Below are 19,240 nucleotides of genomic sequence, written 5' to 3'. Positions count from 1 at the left end.
GAGGCTACATATCGACAGCATGCTCTGAAGCTGCCCTCACACTGCTGCTCTGTAGGAGAATTATTTATCTCTTGTTCTATTCCTGGGAGGATGTAGTTGACAGCGTCTCTTCTCACTGTCTGAGTACCACTGGCTTTCATTAGAGCAGGAATTGCAATATGATGTCTTTGTGGGAGGTTCAAAAGTTGCACTACATTTAAAGGCTTCGAAAGCAGATGTGATACTGAGGCAAGAAAGGAAACATTTATTGTTTATGAATGTGGTGTCACACAGGTCCTGTCAGAAAAGAACAGGGAGGTGAGGTCTTGGTTTGAGGTCTTTGAAATAATCCTGCCTCCCCTCTTCTCTTTCAACAGGCAGCTGGACTTTGGAATTGTTCCCATCAAGCACAATCTGCACATTCGTGTAAAAGCGATACATTGCAATTTTAAAAGACAGTCTAACATTCCACATGACAACTAGGTTTTACATTTGTGATGCCCACTGTAGTTTATATTGTTATAAAAATTTACAGAATAACATTTTTGTGTCTCAGTGCAAAAGATATATTCGAAAAGAATTTCAGAAAAGCCGTGCCCTTGAGAAATGACCCCCCACGTCTCCCCCTGATCTGTGCCCCAACAGTACAATAATTGGCCTGTTCACAAGACCACCAATAAATAACCAACAGAAGCAGTTTTACAGTCACCGTCAGATAGCAGCAGTGTTTCAGCTTTGACTTTAAATACATATTCACAAACAACAGTGTGTCACTGTACACCCACAATTCATCAGAACAACTTTAACTATATATAATAATAATTACAGTTGTATTGATAGTAATAACCATGACAATTACGACCAAAGAAAGAAATCCAATGTGTCACACCTGCATTAAAGTATTGACATTGCTTTTTCAAGTTCTGTGGCTTAATTTCCGTGTGTGAATTTCCCAAGTAAAAGAAGGCAATGAAGTGTCTCTAAGGTAAAAGGCTGGGAGTGGGGAGTTTATCAGCTGGTACAGATGCTGTTGATGGAGATGATGGCGGGGTCCACCAGGCCCAGCTCCTCGTGCTCATTAACGCACAGTTGATAGCCGCAGCCCCGCCTACGATTCAGCGGGGTCACCTTGGCGTCGGGTTTGGCGCGAGGCGGCAGGAGGAAGCCCACGCTCCCTGCAATCAGCATGTGCCAGATGCTGTGGATGTAGAAGTAGTTCTCCTCTGTCTCCACAAAGGCGTAGAGGGCCACGGCAGAGGTGGCGATCATGGTGCCCGGGAAGAGGAAGAACACCCAGCGCTTCCAGGTGGGCGGGTAGCAACGCCGCCGACGGATGGTGCGTACCGTCTGACAGGCCAACAGACATAAAACAATGTGTTATGACCTATTTTTTACATCAAGTTTTAAGTAGCTTAGTGTTTTTTATAATTCATGTGGTAACAATTAGTTGTACAGGTCCCTCAGTTTGTTCAACATATTCCATCAATGGATATCTAACTTGTCTTTCTCTGGATTCTTCCTGGGAAAGGCCTGTGAACGGTGGTTAAGATAACATGTACAATGGATACGTTTGATGAATACCAACTAATTTATTTGTGCTAGGAAATGACGATAACTTAAAGACTAATTATAGAGGAGCGGAGGTAGGTGGAGTTTGTAAGAAGAGGAATTTCCAGGAAAGAACTGCACAACTTGAAATACTGAGATCCATTTCACTACCAAAGTAAATACTTTTATAATCTATTATCATATTTGTTCAATTTACAACCACACAGAACCACAAAAAACATTTTATTTTTGTATTTATGTTCACTGATTTACTACGGAGTAAAAATGGAGTTATGCTTCTCCAGCCTGCACAATGTACACAGGTGTTGTTTGAACATGTTTGTGTGTGATTGGGAGTATAATGTACAGTACCTGTCCAATAGGAAACATTGTCCCATTTAGAAAACCACAGTGTAAAGAAAACGTAGAAGAAATCAAGAAATGGAAATAGATGTCTCTCCAGAGACAGAGTAAACAAACCACTACATCAATGTAAACAGTTGGGACAATGAGAGGATGGGCCACGTTATTAAGTAGCCTACCTTGAAGAGGAATTTAGTTTCCTATGCTTTGCTATGATCACATGTTGCAGTACTATGCTGGTAGGACCAAACTCTTTTTCCCCCCTGAAATAAAGGAAACATTCCGACAGAGTGCAGGTCAGCACTACGTGTCTGCACAACCAGCATAATTCCAGTGACACAGGCTTAGCTATGCTAGAAACTGGTCAAATAAAACGTTTTTTCTGTGATTAGTCTCACATTTAACAGTCCTTTCCAAGAAGAAACAGTTGCATATTCATTTATTTCTGCAAGATTATTAGGAAACTAAGGGACCCATAACCCATAATGGTTTATTTCTCAAAGGCCACCAAGTTTAATGTTCTTCTTTACTTAATTTAATTAACACATTTCATGTCAAAACAGGATATTGAAGTGGGAGATCACACAGGGAGCAGACATTCAACAATGGAGTCCAATGGGATGTGAGTGAGGGAGCAGCAGGCAGTTTACTTTGATTGGAGGAAGAGAGGTACAGGGTTTTTCATAAATCTCTGTTGTCTGAAATTTGCATTCATGCCTCCTGCTACAGCATACAGTCCCTCACAAGGATCATAATCAGCTGATAGATGTTTTAAATTGGTCATCAGTGATTAGCCGGTCACCGCTTTGGATAATTTGTTATTTATGCCCCTTTTTGGCAGTAACTGTATACGATGTCTTTATTTGCATTCACTCCTTCTTTGCTGAACGTGTGGCACAGAGAGACATTGTATTTCATTTCTTTCTGAACAGCGTTTAGAGAGTGCTTCATTATTGAATTCAGACTCTTTTTTCATCGGTTCATAAACACTGATTGCTTGCATTACAGAATTCCGACATTGTCAAGGGAAATGTAAGCCGTTCATAAATGACACAAATAATTACATGTATTGTGTCGGTGAAAGGCTCTGATTAAGTTATTATTCCGTATGCATTTTAGGTTAAAGACTAATAATCTATGTGAAGCCAAGTGAAGAGAAACATGAAATGTGTTGTCACTGCTCCCGTCACATTGAAACTGCACAATATTCTGGTTAAGACAAACAATTGCAGAGCAGGATGATCTTTTCATGTATAAAAGTCAGGGACCTCATTTAATTTGGAGAGTTAGGGATATTTGGCGTCGACAGATTTGAACTTCTCCACTCCTTCTCGCTGTTCATGACACCTTTGCAGAGCTGAGCAGCAGGCGCTCGGTGCCCTTCACTTGACGGATCTAATTCAGTTGTGTCTGGGAACGTTCAGAATGCCAGGCTTTGCAGAAACATGACAAGTTGAAATGAAAGGGCACTTGTAGAAAATGTGCGGCACTCAAACTGAGGCTCTGAGGAAGGAGTGCTAAAGATGCAGACATACGCTATTGTACAGCAGCTAAAGAATGAAGTGCCCAGTAATCAAAGCATAGGCTCAGGTTTATCTTTAAGACAACAACATTAGCATAAGATGCGGGTGAGTTTTTATGGGAACGGTGTTGTGCTGAGTTAACTATTGTGGCTAGTTAGTGTGAGGCCCAGACACACCAGACACACATCAAACAACGAGTGGCGACAGAGAAGACTGCTGCGTCTTGGCCAACGGCAAACTATTACATACTTTCTGCGCCTGCGTGAGAGGAAATACCTCTTAGTAACAGCAGGCGGCGGTAGTCTGTATTCGAAATTAGAAAAAGTAAACCAGAAGACCTGTGAGTGTAAATATACAAGCCATTGTTCCGATACACACATTAAAACAAAGCAGAGTTTGCCGACCATTTTCACACCACTCTCGCTTAACACTTCGTTGGCCATGCCGTTGTGAAAATATCCGTGTACATGAATGATCAGATGAAGATGAAGAAGGAAAAGAGACTCTGTGTGTGCCCTGTGTGTGCCCTCTTCACTTGTTTCTTTGTTTCTCTTCTTGTGCACTGATTGGCTTAAATGACCAATCAGAATGATGTATTTTGCCGGCGGCCTCCACCGCGATTTAGAAAACAGGCCAACAGACGCTCACCGACGACCCGACATTAACCGACGGCTGATAATCTGCTGAGTGTGTCACGGCCTTTAGGAAGATTATGTCTCCGTGTTTCAATCTTTTTTCTTTTTTTCTATAAGGCATTATATGCTTTTATTTGATAGTGACAGTAAACCAGACCATGATATTTCATATTTGTCAGATAACATATGTCAACAAGCCTATCTGTAATTGAATTACAAATGTGCCAGAGTCTTAAAGTAAAACCAGCCAAATATTGGAAGCCAGTGTCTTTATGTAAATCTCCACATACACTCACACATGGATGGTACAGTAGTACCCTACATGAATCCTGAAGCGCTGTTGTTAATCTCAGAAGAATAGAATCTCCTCTATGCTAAAATATACTCTCATAAAACTGGAGGGTTTACATGGTGGAATTAAACAGTCCTTCATCTTCCGCAGTTTCTGTAGGATCCTCCAGCAGACAGACAGATAACTCTCAGAGCTACAACTCCCACACTTTCTCCAAGGAAACCTTGTTTTCTAAGTCATGTCAGAGGTTTGGCATTAAATACTTTTTTTTTCCAAGAACCTTGCTTGAAAGACTATTATTTGTTATCTTCTCAGTTCAGGGAGCACATTATGACTCGTAGATGAGTCAGTGGAAGTACAAGCTGACTTATAATGAAACTACAACCCATGACTAATACCCACAGGCTGAAAACTTTTAAAGCCCTTTCCATGCTAATGTAAAACAGCTTCATTGGTCAGAAACCTACAGTTTTTAGCCATGCACATGTTCCAGCCCTTAGCTTAAATGATGGATTAAATAATTTTACATTTACAAGCATGAGGAACAATAGAGGGACAGTGCTGAAACATTTCATCTGCATGTTTGAACAAGCTTGAATGTCAAACACACATTATGTATTAAAATAAATCCTCTTTTATCCCTTGTAGACCATATACTGTAAGAAGTCTAACAATTGGGGGGAAACTCCTCGGAAATACAAGACTGAGAAGCTAATATTGTTATAATTTGGTCATCAAGAACAAACATGTTACAAATAGTTACAATTCTAATGCCTTAGTTTTTGCCATATTCTCATTAACTGGTTTAACTTGGAATAGTTCATTTCTATATGCAGCGGCTGTTTTCACATGTAAGTGAACTCATAATGGAATAAAGCCACTTTAACTGCAGGCTACAGGTCTACTGTGCAGTAAATATATGAGTTCCTCTTACCCATGCCACGGCCATGATGCCCAAAGCAAACAGGCTGGGTCCCAGCAGGTTCCACAGACCGTGACGGTCGAGCTGCAAAGCCATGGACAGAGACATCGCTCCCAGCAGATACAGCACCTTGACAAAAAACAATGGATCAATAACAGTCCTCCATAAACACTGTTGACACTGTTACTACCCCAGTAAATAACAGGATATATGTGTGGTAAGAGAACAATACATCACTGCTTTTGGAGAGAACAAAACGGTCAAAGTTGTAATTTTCTCCACACATTAAAAACACATCAATGAGCCACACTGTTGCCCTGGGTAACATACACACATCCCACGTACAGTGTCCTGGTGCAGTAAATAAATATGCACCAGAGTTGGAGTGCTTAGCGGAGCAAAATACTGACTGAACTTCCCTCCACAATATCCAACGAAAACAAAACACTGGCAAAAGAAGCCCATGCTATAAATAATGTCAGTTTAACTTTTTTTTTTTTGTCAAGCTCTCAGTTTCACATAAAGCCACAGGATATGAAATAAATAAAGTGAGAGGAAAAAAAATCAATAAACTGTGCTTTACAGCTTTGGGAGAACTTAAGCCTGGCCAGTTCTGCATTCTTCTGTCTGGAAGGGAATATGAGGAGAAATTGGGAATTTTAGAGCGGGGAAGGGAAGACCCGTGCTGTAGCAGAACAGGACTAATTGGCACAGACCAAGGAGGAGAGGAGCAGCGTGGTGCAGCCCGAGGACTCTGTGCAGCAACAGTCATCAGTCATACTGCACTGCTGGATCAGACAGGGGCACCCAAACACGCATGTATATATGAATTGCATGCAGACATGAATGCATGGACGCTCAGGCAGGGGTTTCGCTGTAATGAATTATTATCTGCAGCTGTGACGGACGAGCCTTTGGGAATACTGGTACAAAGTCTATTTTTATATGCCACACATATTTTCACCCCACTACGGTGGAGAAGAGCATTTAAGCACAAAAGTACACGTACAAGCTTTAGGAGCTTGCAAGCAAATCTCATGGTCATTCGCTAAATTAAACCTTGGCACTTCACAATCTCTTCTCCATATTAACAATGATTTATTACTGGGGGAATGGTGTTATATGTGCTCATTTGAAAGAGAAAACAAAAGCTAAAAATAACGTTTTTACCTGATATGTCTGTTTTATACATCTATTGCAATCTTCTGGGTCCAAAAAGTGAAGTCAATGGTTTGATTGTTAAAAGCCTTAAACCTGCATTCTTGATTTATAAATATGCCTTTAATGATATTAAAGAAGATGGACAGGAAATGGGGAGAGAGCGGGAACGACATGCAGCAAAGGGCTGTGGGTTGGACCCGAACCCGGTAACCTGTAACTCTCTCACAATGTGTTTTCAGTTCATCAAAGATAATTGTAACATTTTGGTTCAGTTCTACTTAGCTCCACCCTCTAGTGACACACACTTTTGTTTCCAAAAGATGGCATTTGCCAAAAACCTAGATGGCGATGCTCAGGGCTTCAAAACGATGGTCCACAAACCTGTGGGTGACGTCAGGGTGACGACTTCCACTTCTTACAGTCTGTATATTTTACAGACCGACGTCCTGGTTCAACTTTGACCTAGCGCACTTGCCTAACTGTGCGCACACTGTTTTTTTCTCTGCACATTTCAGATGCATTCACTTTTGGTTTTACCTCCGAATAAAGTGATTAAAATAATCTGGCGAACAAAGTTATCATAACTGCTCAATAAAAGAGGGCAACAACTAAAGAGATGACACCCAAGTTGTAATAAAAGGTAATTATACTTTAAATGGATGTATATGATTCTGACGCAACGACCTTCAGCAAGTAGAGATAAACAAAAGCAAACATGTACTTTTAATATATTCTGCTGACATATTTGTGAGGACTTTTAGATCTTTGAAGGTCCAAAAGTCACACACACACACACACACACACACACACACACACACAAAATCAGGAGCGCCTGGGTCCTTTGCCCTCTACTGCTGCTGCGGTCATTGACATAAACAAACAAACAAACACCCACATACACAAACAAACAAGCACACGCACACACTGTCTCTCTCTAGTACACAAACACACACAGTTCCACTTGCCAGTCCTGACATGTGCGATTTGATTAGTGACTGCGTACTGCAGCGCTCAGCAAAAATGAAAACTCTAGAGGACAGCAGCTGTTCGTATACTCTCCCTCTCTCCCACTACTCTGCCCCCTCTCCTCCTCCCCCATCTCTGTCTCATTTATGGACATGGACACACACACTTACGCACACAGACACACACACTTTCCCTGAGACCGCTCCATCTTAGTGTGCAGCCAGGGAGCGACCCGGGGAGAAGGTGCACCTGTTAGTGTTTACTGTTTTCCACCGCAATATGTCAACAACCGGAGAATTTAGCACCATGCATCGCTGATTCCAACACATTGATCTTCTGATTATTAACTTATTAATATGCGGTACTCATGTATGCCTCCCCTTCACAGTTCTACAGCTCTACTTCGCAGTGCTCTCATCCCTGTTTACTTCAGGGTTTACCTCAAGTTGTTGATCACTGACTGATCATGGATCTCTCTTTCGCCCACATGTAATATTTTGCCCAGCAAATCAAAAAAGTCAGGAGTTTCTCTTTAGAATGGCTGCTTCTCCATTTAGAGACACAATCAGAGCTTTTTATGGGCGGCTCTAAAGGTGGGAGGTTATCTACTAGCTCACGGCTCGTACACTTTGTCATGAATCCACTTGAATGCTGTGCATGTAATGTAATGTACTCAACTTCACAAGTTGTATTAAAATATGTGTTGTATGGCCATTCAGTTGGAATATCAGGACAGATGTGCCTACACTCACTGCTCTTTGACAAACTACAGGTCCATTAAAATAATGTTTTTCCCTATCCGCTATATCACTCGACTCTCCTGTAAGGATAATTAGAACTACAGCAGGTGCCTACCTGTTTGATGATGGACTTTAGCCTGGCCATCGCAATGACAGTGACCCACACTGACATGAGCGACCCGAGGAAGTCACAGAACTGCAGGACGTCATACTCCATGATGCAAAAGACCACAATACCCGGCTGGTCACATGCATGGTAGAACTGTCAGACGAGAGGGAAAAGGCAGCGAGTGGTTAAATTCACAAGCAGATGTGTCAGAAGAAAGAAGAACGTTTTTATTAAAACCATTTTTTTAGGTGTGTTTTTTCTTACCTGACAAAAGCTGACATGCTACTGTTTGACAAGCTGAATGTTATTCTGTGGTTGTTGGCTGAGCACGACTATTTTCAGACGAAGTAATACGTTTTTATAATTTGGTCTAAATTTAGCCCAAAATTGGTTATTTTCGCCACCACTCTTCATCCTTAAAACTTTCTAGGAACATCTGGGTTTTTAAAAGAAAATCTTTAACAAAGTGATAATAAATCATTTTCCCAACCATTTCAATCCGGGCTCGAGTTGGTTTGAATATAGCCTAACAAATATGTTAAGTGCATGTCCTTCCTCTTACATTTGTAAAGCCAGTTATTGTTTTTAATACATTTTAACTGTCCAATATTTGCATCCATGTTTGATAGTTTGCAGTCATCTGATGGTGTCCTTACAGAACATGCTAGTTTAGTTCAGTGGCAGATGAAGCAGTAAAGCAGCTTTCCAACTGTTTGTGCTGGTATGAGCTCCAAAGAATATTTTATAGGTCAACTCTGTTTTTGTTTTGTTTTTACAGAGGAAAGAACATGCACCACTTTCTCTGTGTGGCTCACACTCACAGTGGAGAAGAACATAGTGAAGATGTAGACTGAAGCCTCCAGCAGGTAGTGGCTTCGGATGGCGATGGCCACAGGTGGGACGAACATCAGGTTACTGAGACAGAGCAGCAGGGTGGAGAGGAGCTGAAAACTGTAGGAGTAGGCCTCCGAGTTGTCTGTGCATCCCCAGCCATCCCAGCCTTACACACACACACACGCACACACACACACACACACACACACACACACACACACACACACACACACACACGCACACACACACACACACACACACACACAGAGAGTCAGTACTGTACTGTATGATCTAAGAAAGTAGAGATCAAAGAGAGTGGAGAGCTTTTGTGTTTGGAGGCTTTATAGGTTGGATAAAAAGAGACTGGAGTTAAAGTGGTTTCTGACTTCCTGAAACTCAAAATAAACTTTAGGAAAGTTTTCTTAAATCTTATGGCTGAATGGTTGAGAAGGAATTCTACTGTGGATGAATCAGTTTGGTGCAAAAAGCTCTTCCCTTTAGAATTTAAAATATCTCTTAAAATGGATCAAATATTTATCTCTCGACAAGATGAATGCTCCATGGGCCCTTTTCTTATCAACAGACATGTCTCTGTGCAAAACAATCCAAAACAGATATGTGTGAAGTTGCTCAACCTGTAAACAATAGAGTCTCCTGGTGTGAACTCCCTCCTATGTTATAACACCCCCAGCTTTGCTTTTTGAATTGGATCCTTATAAAGGGATGAATTGGATAAGACAGTGTGAATTAAATATTCGTGAGCACTGTTGAGCGGAGGGTTTGCAGAATGCGATGGGCCAGGGGCAAGTGCTGAATGCAAAGAGCCTGCCAAGAAGCAGTCACACATATGAAGTATGACAATGAAAGAGAAAGCAGCTCTGATAAAAAAGAAGATCAAAGGCAGGATAAAAAAAAAAAAGGAAAAGCCCAAGAGGACGTCCTTTGTTTGGTTTCATAAGCTCATCTTTTATTGAAAAGCTGTTCGTAATTAAGAGAGTGTTTTATTGGCTTATATTAGAAGATTAATGCCAGGCCGCTGTATGACTCCTTGGACAGCAGCAGATACAATTTAATCGCTGTATTGCCAGTTTCATTTTGAAAAGAGACTTGTGCCATCCCACCTTGCTGTCTGCCCTTTTTTTTTTGTCACTCTGCACGATGTATTTTCAAACAAATAAGATATTCTTTGCAGCAATGATGACCCAATTTCCTGACAGAAAGTTGTTATCTTATATTGTATGAAAAAAAAGCCTTTGACTGCTGAGAATCACTTCCGAGTCATGGTCACGCTTTTTTGCTAATTATTAATTACTGATTAATAATTAAAAGCATTGTTGAGTACACACCATATTTATACAATTATTCATTCAAACAACTTGCTTTGCTTTGTTGCTAACTGGCTTCTACAACTGGGCTTAGCAAATGCGAATGCAATTTGAAAAAGCGGACGTTAAAATAGAATCAAAAGAAGACATAAATAGACCGCCTAATCTGAATTCAGTTCACATTAAAAGTGTGCACAAATTCAAATCAACAAACAATGAGGAAACGAGCTCTCAGTGTGAGCCTGAAAAACACACTGACATTGCGAAAGAATGCATTGCAAAAGATTTTATAAGTAAATTCTTACCTGCTTTGCATTCACAGGCAGCATAAAGATAGTTGTTGGTGCGCAGAAGCTTACACTGTCCGTACGTCCCACAGTCATTGATGCATGGAGTCAGGTATGCGCGCATATACACCTCGGCGGTGACATTGGCACATGCCTCAAATCTGAAAGAGTCACAGACAGGCAGAACGCTAGTTGGATGTGAATATGAGGAACATCACTGCAGCAACACTGGTGAATATAAGTAGCCTTTCTATCAGTGTGGAGAAAGAAATGTGCTAACATGCTTAATTAAGATGGTAAACATGTTAAACATTATACTTGCTAATTATCAGCATTGTCATTGTGAGCATGTTAGTATGCTTACGTTCACATTTCACTCAAAGCACTGATTACAGAGTCAGTCAGTGGCTGTAGACTCGGTCTTGTTGTTTGTCCAGACTGTGTTCAAAAGGTCGTTTTAGGGTTATCAGAAGTCAGACAACTTTTCTCTGTTAAACTTGTGCAATCTCCAGAAGCAATTACAAAAGGGATTTTCCGCAAATGATGTCTGTGCTTTATAGACCAACAAGGAAGCTAAAGTTCGACTGTGATGGTTTAACCTTCATTAAGCATCTCAATTAGGTAGCCCACTTGGAATTTCTCACAATAATCTACCTTTTACTCCATTTTTAAAGTCAAAATCTTTTTTTAGTATTCCTAAAGAACCATTTCAAACAAAAGGTAACATTGTTTAGGAATTTCACGGCCTGTTAGAGGTTGATGTTGTGCAGCTAACTGTAGTGTACAACCTAACGACTGCTCATGGACCTTTACATATTGTGTTAAACTGTTATGCTACATGGGATAAAAGAAAAAACTTTGCATATTTGTGCTTTTATTGAATCTTTTCTAAATGCTAGTTTATACAATCAGCCACAGAGAATGAAACTCCAGGAGGTAACAAATGTGTTTCTGTGCCTTTTCCCAGAACCCATTTTTTAAATTGGCACAGCTGCTCACGTCTCCATTTTTAAGTTATATCGCTCTTAATTCACAACTTAATTGCTTTAAAGAGCAACTATCGTTCACACTACCTATTTTCGTCTCTAACAAGACCTGATTAATTAAGCATGTGGAAATCTAACACATACTGTAGCTATGTGAATGTTTCCACATTTTCATACCTCAGCAATGCTCCCATGTGAGGATGAGACCATGTCCCGTACCATCTGCTATTATTTGTTATTCAAATTCAATTGGAACTCCCAAGTGGACGGCGGAAAAACTCCGCTTAATTTCATTCTGTTCACATTTTTGTGCCATTAAGTGTTCGGCAGAACAGCTCAATCTGCTGAATAGCTAAAACTTGTGAAAAACATTGTGTTGGACAACTTAATAGAAACATTTCCCCCTCCTTCCCCTTGCGACATTTCTCATAATGACTTCAAACAATCCTCAGAGACAAAGTGTGTTGCACTCATCTGTGGATTAAACTGTACATGAAGCCAAAGAAAACAATAGAGATAAGATGCTTTCTAGTCAAGAAAAGATAAGAGCTGTGCCCTTTATCAAACCCAATATGTCATGTCGGTGCAATGCATTACAGTCTGCTCTGTATCCTAAAAGTGGAAAAACTAGTGTGTGTCTCTCTAACAATACATTTCTCTTCAATGAATAGTAATACTTTTGTTCAAATGTCCCATTATGCAAATGTCGTAATATGAAAAATCTGTTTTTAAACCTAAAAATCTAGCCCTCTTCCATGTCATATGCTAGGTGTGAGCCAGAGGCACATTCATGGAACCAATCCCAATTGAATCTGCTGGGTGACAGATGGGCGACAGTGTGGCTGAATGAGGAGGCAGCACTGTTTAAACAGTGAGCATGGTGTCTTCATTAGAGCTCTGATTTATTCATTTTGGTAAATAAACTACTGATTGTTATACAAGGAGGTTTTTTAGAAAAACCGAATGTCCTATTTTGTAAATTGTCTTCCTGTAATTGACAAACAAATATTGTTTCTTAGAGGTTGGTGAGGTTCCCTGGGACCAAGCTGAAGGAATGATTATGAGTCTGAATGTCATTCAACTGCTTTCAGGGAATTTTTACTTGTAAAATATGTTTTGGAGACTTTCTCGGTTGACTTCGCCAGAGCACACTATTGTTTCCACTTTAAAGAATGGTTCGACATTTTAGGGAAATATGTTTATTTACTTTCTTGTAAAATGAGAAGCTAGAGGCCACTTTCATGTGTGTTAGAGATTAACCCACCACAGCTGGCTAACCTAGCTTAGCATAAAGACAGGAAACGGGGACACAGTTGGCTCTGTCCAAAGGTAACAAAGCATAGTGTAATCATATAGGATAAACAAATATCTATAGAAATACCCATGTTCAGTGCCACATAGAGAGCGCAGACTGAGGTACCAGGTGCCTGTTTGTGGGTAGGGAATCCTCAATTTGGTGATATTAGCAGAGGCGTTCACAGAAAGGAAAAAGCCGGCCGCCGATTCTGCAGCAGTAGAAAACAATCATAGAGTTTAAAACTGAAAGAGCTTTACACATACTGGAAACAGCATTAACAAGGAAATATAAAAATGTACATATACCCGCTTCTGAAATTTTGCTGTTAAAACATTTAGAAATGTTAAAATACTTAAACACTGAAAGATATTGAAAGAGGTTAGACAGAAGTGCTGAATGAAGTTGAAGTGTCAATGTAGCTGTAAGCAGAGAGGTAAGGTTGACGTATCAATTGAAATCAAAGTGCTGAAAGGAGTTGACACGGCCGCCGTGTGTAGGTGATATATTGAGGTGGAGGTGTACGTTGAAGTGGAAGTCCTGATAGAAAGTAATGCCCGTGCAACTGAAAGATGATGTCAGTTGAAGTGTTGGCTGAAGTTCAAGCAAAACAATAGGAGTACAATATGTACGAATAGCTGTGTAAGTTAGAGGAGCTTGAGAAGTACTTTTATTGGTCAAGAACGAAGACCTGGAAGAGCCTTACACTCACGTTAAATGAAACATACCTGATTCACATTTCAATGAGGAGTTTTCCCGTAAGAAGAGTGGCATCCCGTGGTTCAGGCAGCCAAACACTGTGACATTTTCTCCTTTCAGCGTAGACTACAAGAGGAGACACAAGCAAATGTCATTCATCCATCCAACCATCAACCATCTGCTGCCATCATACTGGTGAGCTAAAACTGCTCAAGATTACTTCAGGTATCATTTCTGCCGTAAAAGTAAACTTTAAAACTAACAAATCAAGTGAAAGTGCTCTTCGTCTGACTGCATGAGGCACCTAAATGAAGATGTTGGCAGTTTATCTCCTTAAAGCATCAATTATACATTAACATGCACAGGCATGAAAAAAAAATCACGGGGAATTATTCAAGTGTTGGGAGCTGCATATGCTTATACAAATTGGCTCATTCTGCAGAGGGTGAAAGAATACCACCACAGGCCCATTTGGTCTATTAGTAAAAGGTCAACGGGAGTACAAATAGCAGCAATAAATTACTGCATGTGTTCATAAAGTATCATTGTGCATTTAGACACATCTGATACTTTATACGTTTCTAAATTCCTTCTAATTTATTCACAGTGTGTCTGTCTTTGGGAAGGAGGAGCGGTGTCCAACTAAGTTACTGAACCTGAAACTGCAGGTCAAAAATAGTAAAAGCTGTTCTTTTTTCACATAAAAACTTTGCCGAAGATACAGCACGTTATATTCATTTGCTTTGTGTCCAGAGGGACACAGACGCTTGGTGGTAGGGATAACTTAAGGCAATCATTTCTTGAATAAATAAGATTTCTATCACCCCTCCAGCACAAGATGAGCATAATATATATGCAGGGAGTTGGCAAAGTTGTTGATTAATGCAATGACTCAACAACCGCTTTGCCAGGTGCTGAGATTTCAGGCTTCCTAAACTTGCCATCTGGCCTGTACTCTCTTGGTAGTAAGACTCAATCACACCCACTGGCATTTCAAGATAGATCCTCCCCCCGCCTCCCCCCTTTCGTCCCGAATCTGTCCTACACTTTGAAGATGAAGGATTGAGCAAGAAAGACTTGTGGATGAATTACCAGACGGACCAAACCAAGCCCCCAAAGCCAGACTCTTTATATGAAGTGACTGTTTTTAACATTTGACATGGACTTTGTGTTTAGTGCAAGACAACATACTAAATCAACAAGGGGAAGATGGTTACATTATACCTGTCAACATCAACATGCTAGCATTATCATTGCGAGCATGGTAGCATGCTGATGTTAGCATTTAGCTAAGTAAAGTCTCAAAGACACACTGCTGCAACTTATTTTAGTTTTGTGCTTCAACCCATAAGACTCCCTTAATTTATATCTCGCCATAATGAGTACAATATTTATTTTTAAAATAATATTTTGTTTTGTTTTCAACATAATATAACTACACAGTGCATACTCCGCACAGTAGGCTGAAGTTCAGCTGAGGAAAGTTGCTGATGTTGCTAAAGAGAATAAAAACACTGCGTTGTAAGGATGGGCCTTGTACACGCCTGTGCCCAGGGGCCCATTGTCCCACTCAAACAATCAAGCCCAGAAAGTCACAACAACAGCCTTGTTGTGGACGTTTTTAAAGACTGCCTTATTAAAAGTAAGTTCCTTCGAAGTTGTTGCCCTTCTCCCTGGCCCAGATAAATCGACCCCTATTTGAAAGCTGAGCCAAAGAAGAAAACAACAAAAGGATAAGTATTTTCTTGTGTCACAACTTGTTCTTCCTGGCACAAAGAAAATCTAAAGTGATGTCATCACTGTGCATGAAGAGGCACACAGGAGGAATCCAGCCAACAATTTTGGAAATGTGTGTTCCTCTTTTAAGCAATAAAAATGGAGAAATAAGAATAAATAACACATCTTGTTCTCTCTTGAACTGATATGGTACGGGTGCAAGTATCTTTGTTTCTTTTTAAATGTGCTGCTGTGTACATCCATGTCTGTCATAATATGTCATCACTTATTATCCTGTTAGACGTTTGTGTGAAATTGTCATAATAAGCATATGAATTCTTGAGTTATGGCCAAAAACGTGTATTGTGAGGTCACGGTGACCTTGACCTTTGACCACACATTTCTAATCCGTTCATCCTTGAGTCCAAGCAACCTCAAATAAAATGCATATGGTTCAACACTTTTGATTACAGCCATAATCCCAAACTCATAGACACGCCTATAGGAGACACACATGGTAAAACATGTTTTGCTCGCCTATTTTAAACTCACTTTATTTTATTGCCGTTTTCTTTTGTATGCATTCCTGTTACAAAGTAAGCACCTGTTGTGGCAGTGACGTCTTAAAATGTTTTACACAGAAGAAAGGGTGAGGCTTTCTGCTTTCACATGATGTATAGTTCATTATCCTTCTCAGATCTATTGTGTGAACCACTCGTGTTGTAGAAACCAGAAGATTCCTTTGATTTCGACTTCACTCTCCCTGTGTTTCGCTCAAATTAGGATTTTACTGATAACTTCAGAGGCTCAATCTGTGTCCCAGCTCCATCTCATATGATGTCCCCTCAAGCTGCAGGCTGACCCTGCAGCCTGCAGCCTGCAGCTTGCAGCGTTGCTGTCCAGTAACCAGTGATTAAAAAAGGATTTCAATCACTCTTCTCTTGTCAGGGCATTCTTGTTAATGTATGTTCAGTTCTTGTCTGTTTTGTGCCCCATTTTAAATTCATGCCTGGAATTTTAATGTTAAATTTGTTTGGGTTTTTATTCATTACGGTTAGTTTTAAAGCACTTTGTAACAGTGTTGTGAACATTGCTACATTAATCATGTTTAATGTTGTTATTTATATGCCTGATCCATAATGCAGCTGTTAGTTAAGAGTGTGGAACGTGAGTTTCAGAGGCATAATTCAACCGTGAGTTCCATCTTACAAAAATGCAATGTTCAAGGTTACTGACAGTAAACTGCTGTAAACATCTTTTAGAAATAAGTGCAACAGAAAGACAGATTTCTGATTTCTCGTAAAATAAAATAAAACTGCTCCAGATATAAAAACACTTTTGATGAAGGCTAGTTTATCTCTGTTGTGTACTTTTGCTTTGCTAAATTTCCCAGGAGTTATGCTGATGCCAGCCAGGACACAATGCCAGAACATGGATGAAGCTGGCATGTGCACTATATGCAGCACATCCCACTGCACAAACTAATTAAAATGAACTCCTTGATGAGTTTTCATTTTGCTTAGTAAAATATTAAACAGTCTTCTGTTTTGACTCATTATGATTATCATGATTAGGTTTTGTGAGCATCTCCCCGTCTGAACACAGAAATGTTGTTTAAAAACAGCAAACATGAACATTTGAAAAGATTTTTTCAGTTCAATATTTTCTAATCAAATCAAACATCATTTTACAATTAAGTTCTTAAATATGCCCCCCCCCCCCCCCCACACACGCCCCCACACACACCACACCCCCAAAGTGACACGGGAGATAAATAAATGAATAAATAAATCAGCATTATGATTTAAAAATAAATAAATCATAATCATTCCCAAAAAAATATAATAGTTAAATGGATAAATGGGCATGAATAAAGAATGTTATATTTATGTATTCATATATTTAATTACATGTTTATTTCCAAATGTATTTCCACATGTCCTGTGGGATAATGAGAGACAGTGTCACACAACTATGTCATGGTCTCTCTCATGGGCTCTTATTGGTTGATAATAAATGTGGATGTAAATATTAAAATCTATAAATAAATGTAGAGATAAATAAATCTATAAATAAAAAAATACATACAGAAAAACTTTTAATGCCATTTCCGTTATTAATTTATTTTTAATGCATCATGCTAGTTTATTCATTATTTTATTTGAGCCTGTAATACTCAGATGATAATATATTAGTAGTATATAGTATATTGTGAAAAAACAACTGTAACATAGAAAAGCTAACAAGGCATAGGGAGTAATGCTTATTACAGTGCATACAATTGCTTTCTCTGCATAAGCCATACCTGAAGAGAAATTTAAAAAACAGATCTGAAGCGATTAAACTGATCTACTGCCAGTTGAGGTATCGGTGGAAAGAAAAGCCATATGTGTTCCTTTCCTACTCTTTCACAGAGAGTGATGCAAGGCAGACAAGCAGCTCCAGCTATTGTCTCCTAAAACCCTGCAAATCCCCCAGTGGCAGCGCCTGACTGGATTCTGCTCCTGTGACAAGCGACTGACAGATCATCGCCGAGGGGGGAGAAATCTGTCCATAGAATAATATCACATGACAGTCTCTCTGAAGAATACATCCTGCGGTTCATACAGCAACAGCAACCAGGTTTCATCATAGCACACGCTCTCTGTGACATCCGGCAAGTTAAAATCAACCAACTATACAAACTGATGGGGTGTAGGGTAGTGGGTTGGAGGGGTCATGGTCTATCCCAGAATGCATAAGGAAGGAAAACACCCAGGAGAAATCTTTTACAGGGCTAACACAGAGATACAGTACAGACAGAGGTTCTCACCACATAATAAACATTCGGAAAGTTGCCATCTATACGCAGGACGATCTTTCTGAGAGATGACGGTATCCACTAACTCACTGTCAATCAATAAACCATCAGATTCATTACAGTCAATTATTTCCTGTCCTTTAGAGTCAACTGTTTGTGTTTTTCTCTGACATTTTGGGAAATAAGGCTGTTTGCTTTCTTACCGGAGATTAGATTAGAAGATCGATTATCAATTTCATCTCTGTGTGTTCAGATGAAAGATGTGTTTAGCCTAGCTTATCACTAAGTGTGGAAGCAGCATAGAGGCCGCATGATAACAACTTTGAACGTCTAATCTGTTGTGTTTCAGGGATTTTTTTATTTTATTGTTATCATTCATTTCTTGATTAATCGATTAATGGATGTGTCTTTTAAAAATGTCCAAAGAGGCTTGATATCATATAAAATGGAGAGAAAGAAAGCAGAATATATTTAGACTTTTGGCATTTCTGCTTAAAAGAAATTGGGTTTGATTTTCTATCTCAATTTCAGTCAACGAATAAATTAATTGTCTTACCAATTTTCAATTTCAATTTTATATGTTGTATATTGATATATGTTATCAGCAATTAAATGATGTATTGAAAGTATTATAACTGAGTCCATGGGCTCACTTTGAACATAACTCAGGTGAATCTTGGTTTTATTGGTGGCTAACATGTAAATAAATCATTTTAAATTGAGAGACAGTAGTTGACAAAACCATCTCACCACAAGCTGTATCGGAGCTTTTGAACGTACCACAGTCAAGAATGAACTTTCAATCTCAAATTGTGGTGATTGCTTTGTTCATTTTAGAGTTGTATTGCTGTATTTTTCTGCCTTTTCTGAAGGCCAGCTGTTTCCTCCTGCCTGTTGTGCTAAACTACAGGTAATGCAGGCTTAATATCCTTGACCAATATCTTTTCTCAATGCAGAGAGATAAAACTGATAACAATCTGACTCCCAGGAAGACAGAAAAAAAAGCATATTTCACAAAATGTCAGGATATGCTATTGAACTGAACAATAAAATATATTTGT

The 19,240-nt window shown here is 39.6% G+C and overlaps 1 protein-coding gene across 1 annotated transcript in view; it reads right to left on the bottom strand.

Annotated features, from left to right (window-relative positions):
• Positions 1-218: 218 nt before the first annotated feature.
• The window catches only part of tmem8b (transmembrane protein 8B), a 33,178-nt gene continuing 14,156 nt past the window's right edge, over positions 219-19,240 (bottom strand). Inside the window, exons 7-13 of the mRNA XM_029440770.1 lie at positions 13,693-13,789; positions 13,052-13,175; positions 10,703-10,845; positions 9,060-9,238; positions 8,245-8,391; positions 5,275-5,391; positions 219-1,326 (exon numbers count right to left, since the gene is read on the bottom strand). Of these exons, the coding sequence (XP_029296630.1) occupies positions 991-1,326; positions 5,275-5,391; positions 8,245-8,391; positions 9,060-9,238; positions 10,703-10,845; positions 13,052-13,175; positions 13,693-13,789 (1,143 nt within the window). The 3' untranslated portion in view covers positions 219-990. The remainder of the gene's footprint in view (positions 1,327-5,274; positions 5,392-8,244; positions 8,392-9,059; positions 9,239-10,702; positions 10,846-13,051; positions 13,176-13,692; positions 13,790-19,240) is intronic.

Source organism: Cottoperca gobio, chromosome 9 (assembly GCF_900634415.1).
Source record: "Cottoperca gobio chromosome 9, fCotGob3.1, whole genome shotgun sequence".
Lineage (NCBI taxonomy): Eukaryota > Metazoa > Chordata > Actinopteri > Perciformes > Bovichtidae > Cottoperca > Cottoperca gobio.
Note: the sequence above shows the minus strand (reverse complement) of the source record. Positions and strands in the feature narration are given on the sequence as shown.